The following is a 14,785-nucleotide window of genomic DNA, read 5'->3' on the forward strand; positions in this document are numbered from 1 at the left end:
TGCTGCCCCCCAAAGGTAGTGCGACTATTATGCAGTGGCGACTATTATTCGAGGTTCTCAATTCCTGTGATAAAACCGGAATATTAATAAATATAAATATAACAACAACCACAATAGTAACATTGCCAGACTGAGACCAGGAAGAGGGATTTGATACAGGAACTGTAACAGTCCAAACCATCCTTGATAATATAATAAGTTGTTTTTCCTGGCTTTATTACATAGCTGTCTTAAGAGTAGTTTGGTTTTTCTTCAGGAAGCAGTCGGAAACAAGAAAGAGGAAGTACATTATTCTTGTAATCTTTCCTTTTCCAGAAGTTAACCGTAACCTTTTTAGGCCCTTGAAATAGCATAGCAGAATTACAGCATGTGATATTTATTGATTAATGAGTTTTGTTCTCTGTGATTCTGATTTAAACGTTATTTAAATGAAAGTTAAGGATCCCAAATAAATTGAAAGCTATTTTCAGCTTTATGGCTGCAAAGAGACGTTTGAGAAATGTGTGAGCAATGCTTGTTGGTATTTCACAAGCCAGGGATGTGGCTGAGTAATATGCTTTATCTTCTTACTGGTAAACTCAAAATAAACCAGGCAAAATAGAAGAAATTGTGCCACCTCTTTGCATAATTTATACTGCGTGCATGTGTGGCTTTTCCTGACACAGAATGTGCATGTGTTGCTTCAGGATTTTAAATTGACTTTTAGTTGCTCTCAGGCCTGTAGCCAGGATTTTGATTTGGGGGGGGGGGGGGCTGAGTTTGCTGTGGGGGGCTCAGGATCTACCATAGCAAACCTTTTGTATCGTTACCCCAATACCCCCATGCATATGGGATATATTGAGCATGGTGATCAGATCATGATATGAATAAACATAACAGCGGACCACCCTGAGAATTTCAGGAGGGGGGGCTGAAGCCCCTCAAGCCCCCCCCCCCCCCCCCCGGCTATGGGTCTGGTTGCTCTTAATTCCCTCTTGCCTTTTAGTTAGCTGCTGCTTTTGCAGAAGTAACAAGAAAAGGGAAAAACCAAATAATTTCGACCCAGATATAATCTAAGAACAGATTGTTACCCAATGTTGGCTTTTTCACCATTATAAAGGGTGGCAATCATCTGTGACTCTCCTTATGTTTTGAACTTCAACTTCCAGAAGTTTCAGACAGCTTGACAAGTGGTAAAGGATTATGCATTGGGAAAAGCCAAGGTTCCTCACCCATGTGAGAGGAGCATTTTACACCTTCATTTGGACCAAAACTCACAATAAGTTTCAGGCTGCCTTCCCAATAGTCAGCAATTATGAGTCTTATAGTCTAAAATGGATGGATAAAACCTTAGAAATTATCTTGATCAGCTGATTTGAGAAGGCTCCCTTTCCTTGCCTTCAGAAACAATATGGGTTTGCCAAGAAAATATGAAGAGATTGGATTGGGGGGGGGGGGGGGATAAGAGGCACTTACGGTCAGTCTTTCACTGTTAACCTTTAACTTTTTCCTTAACAGATGGCTGCCTATTTTGGATATGCTGTGGCTGCCACTGACATCAACAATGATGGGTGAGTGTCCAGAATGGCTAACCAAGTCATCAGTAGAGCATTTGGGAAAGGGGATGAAAACAAGGAAGAGAAGTAGGACAGCATTTGGTCATGAGACAAGTTTCGGGGGGACTCTCATGAGATGTCACATTAGGTATTGGTTGGAAAACAGACTAGAGAACCCCAGTGTGGATTGAAAAGCTTAGGACCAGAGCCTGGAAAGGTTAATTTCCCATGCTCCTTGGCATTTAACATTGCAATATTCTGGTCCTGACCATTTTACAGTCTGTACTGCTTTTATCTTGTCGTCCAGCCCTGGCTAGGGAACCCTTGTGAGTTGTAGTACCCAAAATAAATGTTTTCAGGCTTTGAGAACATTTCACACTATTTTAGCATAGTAATTCTACTGTAGCTGCAGTCTAGAGTTTGCAGTTTGTTGAGGCACTACAGGAGTCCTCCGACTGAGGATTATAAATATATTTTGTTGTGTGCTTCAAGTCATTTCCAGCTTACCTATCATGGTATTTTCTTGTCAGGGGTTGTCCAGAGAGAATTTTCCATTGCCTTTTCCTGAGGCTTATTTATTTATCATGTCAGGGGCAACCAGACCATTGTATTACATTTCTAACAGAACAAAACAAACAAACAGACAAAACACAAAGTTTGCAAGCTTGGTAGTTGCTTAAATGTCCTTTGACCAGTATCTGGCCACTTGGAGTGCCTCTGGTCTTGCCGCAAGAAGGTCCTCCATTGTGCATGTAGCAGGGCTCAGGTTGCATTGCAGCAGGTGGTCAGTGGTTTGCTCCTCTCCGCACTCGCGTGTTGTGGATTCTACTTTGTAGCCCCCTTTCTTGAGGTTGGCTCTGCATCTCGTGGTGCCAGAGCACAGTCTGTTCAGTGCCTTCCAAGTCGCCCAGTCTTCTGTGTGCCCAGGGGGGAGTCATTTGGTATCAGCCATTGGTTGAGGTTCTGGGTTTGAGCCTGCCACTTTTGGACTCTCGCTTGCTGAGGTGTTCCAGCGAGTGTCTCTATTTCTTGATTTAAGTCGTTGACGTGCTGGCTGATACCCAAACAAGGGATGAGCTGGAGATGTCACTGCCTTGGTCCTGAGGCTGAAATTATGTGATTTTCCCAAAGTCATCCAGTGAGTTTCAATGGCTGAGCAGGGATTTGAACCCCCATATCTGAGTTCTAATCCAAGACTCAAACCACTATACTTCACAGTGTCTTACACAGTTCTAAACGTCCCCTCCTTCAAATAGTAATCCCGTTAGTGAGCTGCATATCTTTCAGTTCTGGAATGTTAGCAGCATCTCTTCTTACTGTATTCCCTCCTCCCTTGCTTTGCAGTCTAGATGACCTGTTGATCGGTGCCCCCTTGTTTATGGAGAAAACTGAAGATGGCCGTGTGCAGGAGGTGGGCAGGGTCTACGTCTACTTGCAAAAGCTGTATGGCATGGACTCTGGTGCATCGGCCGTACTCACTGGCCACCAAGAGTTTGGACGCTTTGGCAGTGCTGTTGCCCCACTAGGAGACCTCAATCAGGATGGCTACAACGGTATGGAATTTTAGTGGGAAGTCTGTAACAGGGACAGAGAATATTAATTAAGAATATGGACTGTTTGCTGACTTCTGCATACGGATTCACACACATACACACACATACAAAGGAGAATGATTTCTCAGTAGCTTTATTACAAAATATAAATGACCCTTAGGATGATTTCAGTCTGCTGTTGTTGTAAAATGCCTTTTTGTTTGAGTGGAAGGATTCACCAAACTGCTCATTAGTTCTAGCCTTTTCTTATTTCGCAATGAAACAAGAAAATGGATGCCAATTTTTCCTTCCATCTGAAATACGGTTTCCAGATTTTTCATGGCTGAAGCGTGCTATTTTGTTTTGTGACAGAGTTGGAAAGCCTCTGCCAATACAGAAGTTGCTGGACTACAGCACAAATCATCTTGCAGATTGGGAGAGATGGATGTTAGATTTCCTCCATTGGGAACAATTCATTCCTTGGGTCAATATGCAAACATTGCAAACAAATTTCAGTTTGTTGTCGAAGGCTTTCATGGCCAGAATTACTGGGTTGCTATGAGTTTTCCGGGCTGTATGGCAATGTTCCAGAAACATTCTCTCCTGACGTTTCACCCACATCTATGGCCGGTATCCTCAGAGGTGAGATCTCACAACCTCTGAGGATGCTTGCCATAAATTTGGGTGAAACATCAGGAGAGAAAACTTCTCAAACATGACCATACAGCCTGAAAAACTCACAGCAACCGAAATTTCAGTTTGTTGTTCTGGGTGTGCCTTCTGTTCAGTTGAAAGCAGCATCTCAAGCAGAGATACAGCAGACAACCTCTTCAGCAACTGATTGTAGGGAGTGTGACTGAACAATCCCATCACATCTGATGCTTCAAAACATCAGAAATGTCTGGCCAGTTTGGGAAAAGACAAATCCAAAGCAATTCCGTATTCATAGAACACAGGCAATATATTTCTTGGATGCTTTTGGAAGGGTTTGCAGAAAAGCATGTGCCTTGCAGGCAGAATGCATCAAGTTTTGCCTGTCACATGTCTGGCTTAAAAGTAGGCTGTCTTTTCCTATGAGCCTAAAAAGATGGTTTCAATTGGAAGAGCTAGGACTGAGCTTCATGCACCAGTGAAGTGAGTCAGTGTCAGGTTGTTTTATCATTTCAAAAGTTGTGTGCAACCAAGTACTTACAAATAATTCTGCTCCTTTATCTCACCCTGAGTTTTTAAATCATTTTATGTACATGCAGCTCGCTCACTGTTATTATGTTTGGTTTTGCTTTTTTATGTTTTGTGTATATTGTTTATGATGCTTATATATTTTGTATTTTAATGCTATGTTGTATATTTTATTGTAATTTGTATTTTATTTTATTGTAATTTTGTTGTTCGGACTTGGCCTCATGTAAGCCGCCCCGAGTCCCCGTTGGGGGAGATGGTGGCGGTGTAAAAATAAAGATTATTATTATTATTATTATTATTATTATTATTATTATTATTATTATAATGAATTTCCACACTGCACGATGTGCACCAACATCCAGTTTGGGTCTTATAAAGCCAGATCCCATGACAGACAGTGCAAGTAAAAATGCAAGAAATAAAAGCTCATAATCACTATTATTCCGAGCTATAGATTTGTGTCCGTTTTGCAACAATTGTGGAGATGAGAAATAGAGTTTTTCAATCCTTCTTCCCACGTTGTTGCAAATTGTACCTGTGGAAATATCCTTTTATCTGAACTGTTAAAATGCCAGGACACTTCAATTGGAAAGTCTGCTGTGCCTGCAAGGTAGTTTCCTGTCCACCTAAGTCCACTGTTGCTGAGTGGAGCTGTGCTAGGGAGGCTGTGGCTCTCCATGTATTGCTGAATTACAACTCCCATTGCACTTTACTATTGGCCAAGCTGGTTGGGACTATGGGCATCTGAAATCCAGCTTCCTATGGAGAGTAACAGCTTGCCCAATTCTTCATGAAAGCTTTTGAAATACTGTGACAAAAGTAAATAAGAAGTAGATCTGGGATTAGACCAGAGCAGACGAGGGTTAGATTACACACAGTGGAAAAGGAATATACACAAATTGGTCTAATAGAAAGAATGGGGTTGCTTTTTGCTGCTAGGATTCATGCTCCCCACCCTAGACATAGTGTACATACTCAGGATTACTTATTCTTATTTTAACAACTGTTCTCTATGCAAATCAGAGAAGTTACAAAAGCATTTCATATCAAGGAGTGGCTTTTCCTCATGACCTTTCAGTATGTATTTATGGACAAAGCAGGGATTTTCAATTTACATCAGCATTCAGTTGAGGACAACAATTTTATAAGTAGGAGAATTTCACATTAGGAATGAAACAGATTAGAGAAGTCCTGCATGTGATTCTAGGGCCATCTGCTGGTTGAAGTTCCTCCTATTGCTGTTGTAGTTTTGTTCCTACCTTGGCTCATTTTGGTGAATGTGTTAAAGGTCAAGGGATGTGACCATCCAAAAATCAATGTGCAGCTATTCTGTTGTCTCTTTGTGAACAGATTTCTATGATAAGATCCAGAAGGGATGATGCTTTGGGGTACAACATTTAAAGATGATGTGGTCTGGAAACCTTGTATAATTTTGTGAGCAATGTAGGGCAAAGTCATGATAAAAAGATTTGTCATTAAGTGATCCCAATGCTTCTGCCTCAGTCCATCATGAGTGTCTTTTTCAACCAAGAAACTTCCAAAACAGCTAAGAACAAAAGAGGCCACAGCAAGAAAAGCCTTAAACCCACCAGAGTTCGGTGTACAGTGTTCCCTCACTTATTTATTTATTTATTTTATTTGGGGGTTCTTTTACCCCGCCCTTCTCACCCCGAAGGGGACTCAGGGCGGCTTACAGGAGCAAGGCCCAATTTGGTGCCTGCATCATAAACAATCGTACACAAAATTACACAAAATTACAACAATTTACAGTTGACATGCATACAATATAACCATTATATATATATATATATATATATATATATATATATACACAATATAACCACTTATCGCGGGTGTTATGCTCCAGGGCCACCCGCGAAAAGTGAAAATCCACAAAGTAGGGATGCTTTATATGTATATTGAGTTCCGAGGGTGAGGCAGAAGCGAGGAGAGATTTAAGGGCACCACCCAACTTTTTTTTTGCTGGCTATCTCTGCTTTGTACTGGTTCATTTAGTTTCCCTGGTAAGAATACTGGGGTGGTTTGCCATTGCCTTCCCCAGGGATCGCACTTGGTCTGACCTCTCATCCATGACCGCCTCGTCTTGGGTGGCCCCGCAAGGTTTCGCTCATGACATCATTGAGGTGCTCAAGCTCCAGCGCCACGATAAGGCGGCGATCCTTTGCTGGGGAAAATGGAAGGAAAAAGGAAGAGGGGCCAACCAAGGGCTAGATGGATGGATGGGATCCTTGAAGTGACTGGATTGACCTTGAAGGAGCTGGTGGTGGTGATGGCTGACAGGGAGCGCTGGTGTGGGCTGGTCCATGAGGTCATGAAGATTCGGAAACGACTGAACGAATGAACAACAACAACAATCTCTGCTTTGCTTTGCAATCTCTCTTGATTGGCTGCCTACCTCCTGAGGGGGAGGGTGAAACCCCCTTCCATGTTCCATCATTGCCAGGAGGCAGGATTAAAATGCAATGGTAACCATTCATAAACTGGGAGGCAAAAATCCGCAAAACAGCGAGTCCGCAAAAAGCGAGCCGTGAAGTAGCGAGGAAACACTGTATATTTCCATATATAGGCAGTCCCCAACTTGTGGACAAGATTGATTCTATAAGTTTGTTCTTAAGTTGAATTTATATGTAAGTCTGAACAGTTATATTTTTAAAGTGTAACTCTTGCCAGATAGATAGATAGATAGATAGATAGATAGATAGATAGATAGCTAGCTTTGGATAGCATAGGGAAGGGTTAACACCCCTGTGGGATTTGTTTTGTTGTCTTCTGTGCCCCTGTTCAGAAGATAATGGGATAATTGCATTTTGAAAAATTTGGCTTGTTGTGGAAACAAGGATTGGTGAGAAAGCTTCAGTGGAAACACCTTTTCCCCTTGATAATAGCTCTTTCAGGAATGAATTGCCCTTCCGATGGGTAGATTTTGCTCGTTCCCCTCGTTCTTAACTATGGGAACATCAAACATCAAATGTCTGTAAGTCAAATGTTTTTACTCTACCTGTACAAATTTGGAGTAACTATAATTCAAGTCTTAAATCTTCTATGGCAGTTTGAGAGTGAAGCAGGAGAAGATGTGATTTTCAATTGAAAATCTAATAGGAGATGCCCTAACCTTTCCAGGATTCAGCTCTGAAGCTGTGGGATGGCAGATAGATGATTGAAGATGTTTTACATAGGATGGCACAACTATTAAAGGCCTAAACCACACTGTACACACCCATATACATATCTGGGTCCATGATGCCATCTTGAAACTAAATTTATGAAACTCACTGTGATGACTGTAGTTGGGCAGCCCGTATCCATGAATTCTGAACACACAGATTCAACTATCCACAACTTGAAAATGCTTTTTAAAATCCGAAAAGGCATACCTTGATTTAGACATTTTGTGTAAGGATACCATTACTACGCCACTGTGTAACCATGGGTTTTAATATCCTTGGGGAATCCTGGAATGAAACTACAGCAATACAAATGGTCACTATATATGTATGTTATTGTTCATTCATTCAGTCATTTCCAACTCTTCGTGACTTCATGGACCAGCCCATGCCAGAGCTCCTTGTCAGTCGTCACCACCCCCAGCTCCTTCAAGGTCAATCCAGTCACTTCAAGGATGCCATCCATCCATCCATCTTGCCCTTGGCCGGCCCCTCATCCTTTTTCCTTCCATTTTCCCCAGCATAATTATCTTTTCTAAGCTTTCCTTTCTCCTCATGATGTGGCCAAAGTACTTCATCTTGGCCTCTACTATTCTTCCCTCCAATGAGCAGTCAGACTTTATTTTTTGAAGTATGGACTGGTTGGATCTTCTTACTGTCCAAATTATATATGTATAATTTCCACTAATAGATATAGTATGCTTTTTAATACCAGCTGTTAATGACCATGGGCATAAAGATGCTGTTGTATTTGTGTCCTGCTTCTGGGTTTCCCAGAAGCAACTTATTGGCTATTGTATTAATATTTAATTGCTTAATGTTTCTTTTTTTACTTAAGTAATATGTGTATTTACTGTTCTAATGTAGCGCAAATCCTATGTCAAACCGTACCATGTATTTTTGACATTAATATTGAAATCTGAAATATATATTGAAAGTCTTTACTTGCTAAATGATCTGATCCAAATGGTGGAATTTTCTGTTTTGATCTTGAGGCACGTAGAAGTGAAAGGCAATGAGGAGTTCTAGTCTGTGCTTTGCCTCTCATATGCCTGGAGGAGTCAACCATAACGCGACCTCTTAACTATAGTTAGCATAAGTCATGGTTTCATGTTATGTGTAAACTCCCCTAACAAATCTTTGGTGACCCATGCAATGGGTTAAACCTTTGTGCCAGCAGAAAGGTTGGCGGTTCAAATTCAGGGAGCAGGGTGAGTTCCCGTCTGTCAGTTCCAGTTTCCCTTACGGGGACATGAGAGAAGCATCCCACAGGATGGTAAAACATCCAGGTGTTCCCTGGGCAATATCCTTGCAGATGGCCAATTCTCTCACACCAGAAGTGACTTGCAGTTTCTCGTCGCTCCTGACACACACACACACACACACACACACACACACAATCAATTATCAGTTATGGAAAATCTGACGATCATGCTAGTTAGCTGGGGAACACCCTTAAAGATCATATTAGTGTCCCCATGCTTGTGCAGTGTGCTAATGTGTGTAACATTTGTCCTTCCACTCCTTTTACTTAATGTCTTGCTAATTCTAGGTCTCTTCAAGACTTTGCATTACAAAACAAACACTGACCCTTGCGTATTTTCTTGCAGATGTAGCAATTGCAGCACCATTTGGCGGCAAAGCCCAGCAAGGTGTAGTCTATGTGTACAACGGCCGGCATGATGGACTGGATCCCAAGCCTTCTCAGATGTTGCAGGGCCATTGGCCTCCTGGCCAAACTCCTGACTTCTTTGGGTTTGCCCTGCGTGGGGCCAAAGACCTAGATAAAAATGGCTATCCAGGTGAGGATGACATATAAAGAAGCAATAATAGATACTTTGGGATATATCTTAACACAGAATTCATTGTTTATTCTAATAGGTAGATAAATTAGTACAATAAATTCAGTGAAGTCCAAATTTTATATAAAATTTGCAACAAAACAAAAAAGGCCAAAGAAAGTGACATTTAGCTGTATTTTAATGTTTTATTTAAAAAACCATTGGAAGTGATATTAAAGCTCTGCAGTAAGACTTCCAGAATTTAACAGTGTCTCCCATTTTTTCCCTCTGTCCTGCAGATCTGATTGTGGGAGCCTTCGGAGTAGACACGGCCATGGTTTACAGGTAGGCGCTATGAGTACGGCTGGCATAAAGAGACACATGTAGGCACATGAAGAGAAATGTGTTAACTCCCTTCAGCTACTTTGGGAAAGGACAATCAGATTTAGAATAACATGAAATGAAATCACAGGGTTACTTCTTCTCTCTTTGTGTTTCTGTGTTTTGTTCTGTCAATATTTTAATAATCGGATGCACCACATTCACTTGGCTGTACACATAGCTCACTTTCTTCTAAATTATTTTGGAACTACAGGTATGCCAAAACATTTTGTGGCCCATGACTTGACCTATTCACAGGAACAACAATTTCATGGCCCAAATCACTGAAAATGCCTAATCACAAGCATGTAAATAACTTCCATGTGAATCTACGTATGCCCTCTGGACAACGGGTGGGAACGCAGTAAAAATCAGAGGGCTGTTTTTGACATTTTCAAAACATCAATGATTTAGATCATGCCACTGACACATACTTTCAACTGCCCAGGCAATGCAAAGGAACTGAAAGAGATCTAAAGACTGGGAGTTTTAGTTGTGCCCTCCGTTTTTATTTATTACTTATTTATTTCCTATATTTATACCCCTCCCTTCTCCCCACAAAAGGGGACTCGGGGTGGCCTAACAAAAGCATCATACGATGCTAGCATCATAAAAACAACCAAACAACAATCAAAATATTAAAAATTAAAACAACAATTAAAACAATTAATTAAGACACATACATTAAAATCAAAATCCAAAAACCAGTCCGGGTCAATTCATTGCCATAAGTTGTGTGATCTTCTTCCACTTGATGCTCACTGATCAAATGCTTGGTTCCATAACCAGGTCTTAATTTTCTTTCTAAAAGACAAGAGAGAGGTGGCCAATCTGATATCTTTAGGGAGGGCATTCCGTAGACAGGGGGGCACTGCTGAGAAGGCCCTGTCTCTTGTCCCCACCAACCGTGTTTGTGATAGTGGTGGGATTGAGAGCAGGGCCTCCCCTAAAGATCTTAAATTTCATGATGGTTCATGGCAGGAGATACATTCGGATAGGTAGTCTGGGCCTTTTTTTTTTTTTTTTTTTTTGGTCTCGGCTGTTGTAGTGATTTTGTTAATCTGAGCTCTTGTGTTTCCAACCCATGCTTGAATGCTTTCTTCTAAGGCAATGGTTCTGAACCTGTGGGTCCTCAGGTGTTTTGGCCTTCAACTCCCAGAAATCCTAACAGCTGCTAAACTGGCTGGGATTTCTGAGAATTGTAGGCCAAAAACCTGGGGACCCACAGGTTCAGAACTACTGTTGTAAGGTATTTGCTGTCACACTAGATCAATTCTCATTTCTCTTTCTCTCCCACCCATAGGGGCCGGCCCATTGTTCACGCCAGTGCCACTCTCAGCATCTTCCCTAATATGTTTAATCCAGAAGAGCGAACTTGCATCCTTGAGGGCACAGGAACACCTGTTGCTTGGTAAGTGATGTTTGTATGAGTTGTGGTAAGGTCTTTTACCATGGTAACTTGGAGACTGCAGATTTGTTTGAAGACATCATTTTCCCCTAAGCCAGTGGTTCTCAACCTGGGGTCCCCAGATGTTTTTGGCCTACAACTCCCAGAAATCCTAGCCAGTTTACCAGCTGTTAGGATTTCTGGGAGTTGGAGGCCAAAAACATCTGGGGACCCCAGGTTGAGAACCACTGCCCTAAGCTATTATATTTTTAAGAGTCTCCTTCAGAAGGGGATGCCTATGGATATATGTGTCCTATTCAGGTGCTACTTACCTGGTTTCAATCAACACTAGGAGTTGGGACCTATTATCTTCACATTTCTAATGGTCTCCTCAAGAATTGTCTTGTAGTCATCTTTGCTTCCTCAACAATCAATTGAGGGAGACTCTTGACATTCTCATGCAATTATCAGTGAATGGAATTACATTGGAGAGAGTGACAAAACTGTGGTGCTAACCCCAGGCATTGAACCATCTAAACCAGTGGTTCTCAACCTGTGGGTCCCCAAATGTTTTGGCCTTCAGCTCCCAGAAATCCTGCTGGTAAACCGGCTGGGATTTATGGGAGTTGTAGACCAAAACACCTGGGGACCCACAGGTTGAGACCCACTGCTCTAAACCTAACCAATCCTACAAGTTTTTTTACAGTGACTTTATTACTCCTTTCTTTCCCCCTTGTCACCAGCATCAACCTGAGTTTCTGTTTGAACGCATCTGGGAAACACGTGCCTGACACTATTGGTAAGTAAATGGAAAGTGAAGTGATGGGATGTTGAAAGGGGCATGTGGGCAGATGATATGTTTGCTGCCAGGAACACCTCCAGCTTTTTGCTGATTCGGTTGACATCTCTTTGTACATCCATGCCACCTCTCAATGCTGGCTGGGCAGTATGCTGTCTCAAAATCCAGCAAAGTTGGTTTATGGTCATTAGCATGCCAAGAAGCTAGATAATGGGCAAATAAGGTATCTTTAAGATGTTGTTGGATCACAACTCCCATCATCCCTAGCTAGCTCAGCCTTCATTGTTCTAACACTAGAACACACATTTTTTGCCTCTGATTTAGAGCATGGTCAGCTGGAGGTTGACCCAATGTCATTTCCAAGCCAATTGCCAACATTGTCATTGTCATTTCCGCCTAATTACCCGAAGATCTTTCAGGTCTGTCTGAAAGGCCCCTTCTACACTGCCATATAATCCAGATTATCCAAGCAGATAATCCACATTATCTGCTTTAAACTGGATCGTATGAGTCTACAATGCCATATAATCCAGTTCAAAGCAGATGATCTGGATTTTTTATTTATTTATTTATTTATTTATTTATTTATTTATTATTTTCGACATTTATATGCCCCCTGTCTCACCCTGAAGGGGACTCAGAGTAGCTTACAAGATATATTTTCATACAATATATTATATTATTAGCATAGTACAATATCAGTATTTTATATTACTATATTGCAATATGCCATTATATTGCAATATTATTAGTAATATTACATGTAATGTAAATATATAATTATAATTATAATATTGTATTATTATTACTAGTATAATATTGAATTACATTATAATATTATAAATATTATATGTATACACAATATACTATATTATATTATTAGTAAAGACAAGATTTGTTAGAAGGGTCCTCAGAAGCAACAAATTGGGTCATGGCTGGCTATAGTTCTCTCCTGTCCAATATCATTGGTGCACCATAATATGAGCAGCCAGCTTTGCGGATGCCACATGCCAGAAAAGGCCAACATAGTTCCATCTAGTCATATAAATTTGTTGGCTGTCCCTAGTCTCTGTCAGTCTCGGTTATGTGTTGCTCAGGCCCAGACTTAACCGAGTGCCCTGCCTGCCAACCTCTTGGGTCATCTGCAGGTGGCTGAGTAATGGCAAGCAAGCAATAGATGAGGGAAAGCTTACAGTGTGCTGAGTGAGCATTATGCATTATAGAATAATAGAGTTGGAAGAAACTACAGCCCAACCTCCTGTAACAGAGGTCCAAGGGATACTTGCATTTTTCTTACCCTCGCTTAGGCATTTTAATTCATTAGACATTATACTGAGAACACAAGAAGATGCTGTTGAGGTGCTGTCAGTGTGCAAAGAAGCAAGGCCCCAATACATGAAGTCACCTTCAGATTTCATGTGAAACATGGGAACGCCCATAGCTGAGCATCAGAGTGCATGTTTTGTCTCAAGTTCAATCCAAGGGAGAAAGAGGTGAAATGTCACTCAGATTGACCATTTACCTGGATCCTTGGAAAATGCTTGGGCATAGCAGTATTTAATATCAGTTAGAAGAATCATTTTGCTTATCTGGACAGGATTCACTGTGGACTTGCATCTTGACCGCCTCAAGCACAAAGGGGCAGTGAAGCGGGCACTCTTCCTTCACACTCAGAAAGCCCACCTTGTCCAGACTTTACAGCTCCGAAATGGTGCCAGCTCTGAGTGTCGTGAGATGAAGATCTACCTTAGGGTAAGTCACAAGCAATGACAACAAGCCCTTCTGCCACCGGTTGGGAAATCTCTGGCAGAATGGAGAAAAATCCACGAAACAGCTCATATTATTATTTGTACTTTATCCCAAACAGTGCAATCATCTGACTTCTAATTCAGGGGTGGGGTCTGGAAGTCACATTCACTTCTTATTTTGAATGCTATGGATTCCTGCAGGATGCATCAGTTTGTGAGAAAATAAAAAGGCTATTTTGAGTCAACATAATTTGCAAAGGGATACTTAGAGTAGCTTTAAAATGGGAGAGTCATGTGCCTTGAGGCTGCTGAGTGCGTAATTCTCTATTTGAGGCCAAGTTTGTGGCATGATGGAAGAACCTGCTCAGGCATCCTGAAAGGTTGCATTGTTCCCATCCTAAATCTTTATTCGAAGTTGAGGATCCCTTGTTTATAATTTTGAAATTTGAAATACTCCCAAAATATGTACATGGTGCTGAAATAGTAAGACCTTTATGTCCTGATGGTTCAATATACACAAACTTTGTATCATACACAACAATATTTAAATGTTTTCATGTCAGAAGTGACGTGAGAAACTGCACGTCGCTTCTAGTATGAGAGAATTGGTCATCCGCGAGGATGTTGCCCAAGGGATACCATCCTGTGGGAGGCTTCTCTCATGCCCCTGCATGGGAAGCTGGAGCTGACAGGTGGGAGCTCACCACAGTCCCCAGATTTGGACTGTGGATCTTTTGGTCAGCAAAAAGATCCATGGCACCACAGGGGGCTCCCATTATTTAAAATATTGTGCATAGAATGAACTTCAAGCTATGTGTACAAGGTGTGTGTTGTAGTAGAGTCTCCTGGTACTATTACTACTGATAGCATGAGTAGTAGAAAAGGGAAAAGGTGTGCTCAGGAGTTAAGTGAGGAGTTAAGTATATTAAATAAATAAATTCTGTGCCTAAAAATTCATTCTGATTGCCAAGATATAGCATTAAGTACATATATGTGAGTGCAGATATTCCAAAATCCTTAAAATATATGAAATCCAAAATATTTCTGGTTCTTAACATCTTAGATAAAGGATACTCAACCTCTGTTATATAGAGTCTGAACAGACATCACAATCCATAAGCAACACAGGATTTCCATTCTGAGGAAAATCTATAAAAGATATTCCTGCTTGGAGTTTTGCCTGCTTCGGGATCTATCAGTAAACATCCTACTGAATTGTAAACTTGCATGTAGGTTTGAAATGTCTTTGGTTCAC

At 41.2% G+C, this 14,785-nt stretch overlaps 1 protein-coding gene across 1 annotated transcript in view; it reads left to right on the top strand.

The window, feature by feature from the left end:
* Positions 1-14,785, top strand: part of ITGA5 (integrin subunit alpha 5) — a 112,136-nt gene that overhangs the window by 67,423 nt on the left and 29,928 nt on the right. The window contains exons 11-17 of the mRNA XM_060763032.2: positions 1,498-1,550; positions 2,880-3,088; positions 9,045-9,236; positions 9,515-9,560; positions 10,900-11,007; positions 11,727-11,782; positions 13,380-13,534. Of these exons, the coding sequence (XP_060619015.2) occupies positions 1,498-1,550; positions 2,880-3,088; positions 9,045-9,236; positions 9,515-9,560; positions 10,900-11,007; positions 11,727-11,782; positions 13,380-13,534 (819 nt within the window). The remainder of the gene's footprint in view (positions 1-1,497; positions 1,551-2,879; positions 3,089-9,044; positions 9,237-9,514; positions 9,561-10,899; positions 11,008-11,726; positions 11,783-13,379; positions 13,535-14,785) is intronic.

This window comes from Anolis sagrei, chromosome 2 (assembly GCF_037176765.1).
Source record: "Anolis sagrei isolate rAnoSag1 chromosome 2, rAnoSag1.mat, whole genome shotgun sequence".
NCBI lineage: Eukaryota > Metazoa > Chordata > Lepidosauria > Squamata > Dactyloidae > Anolis > Anolis sagrei.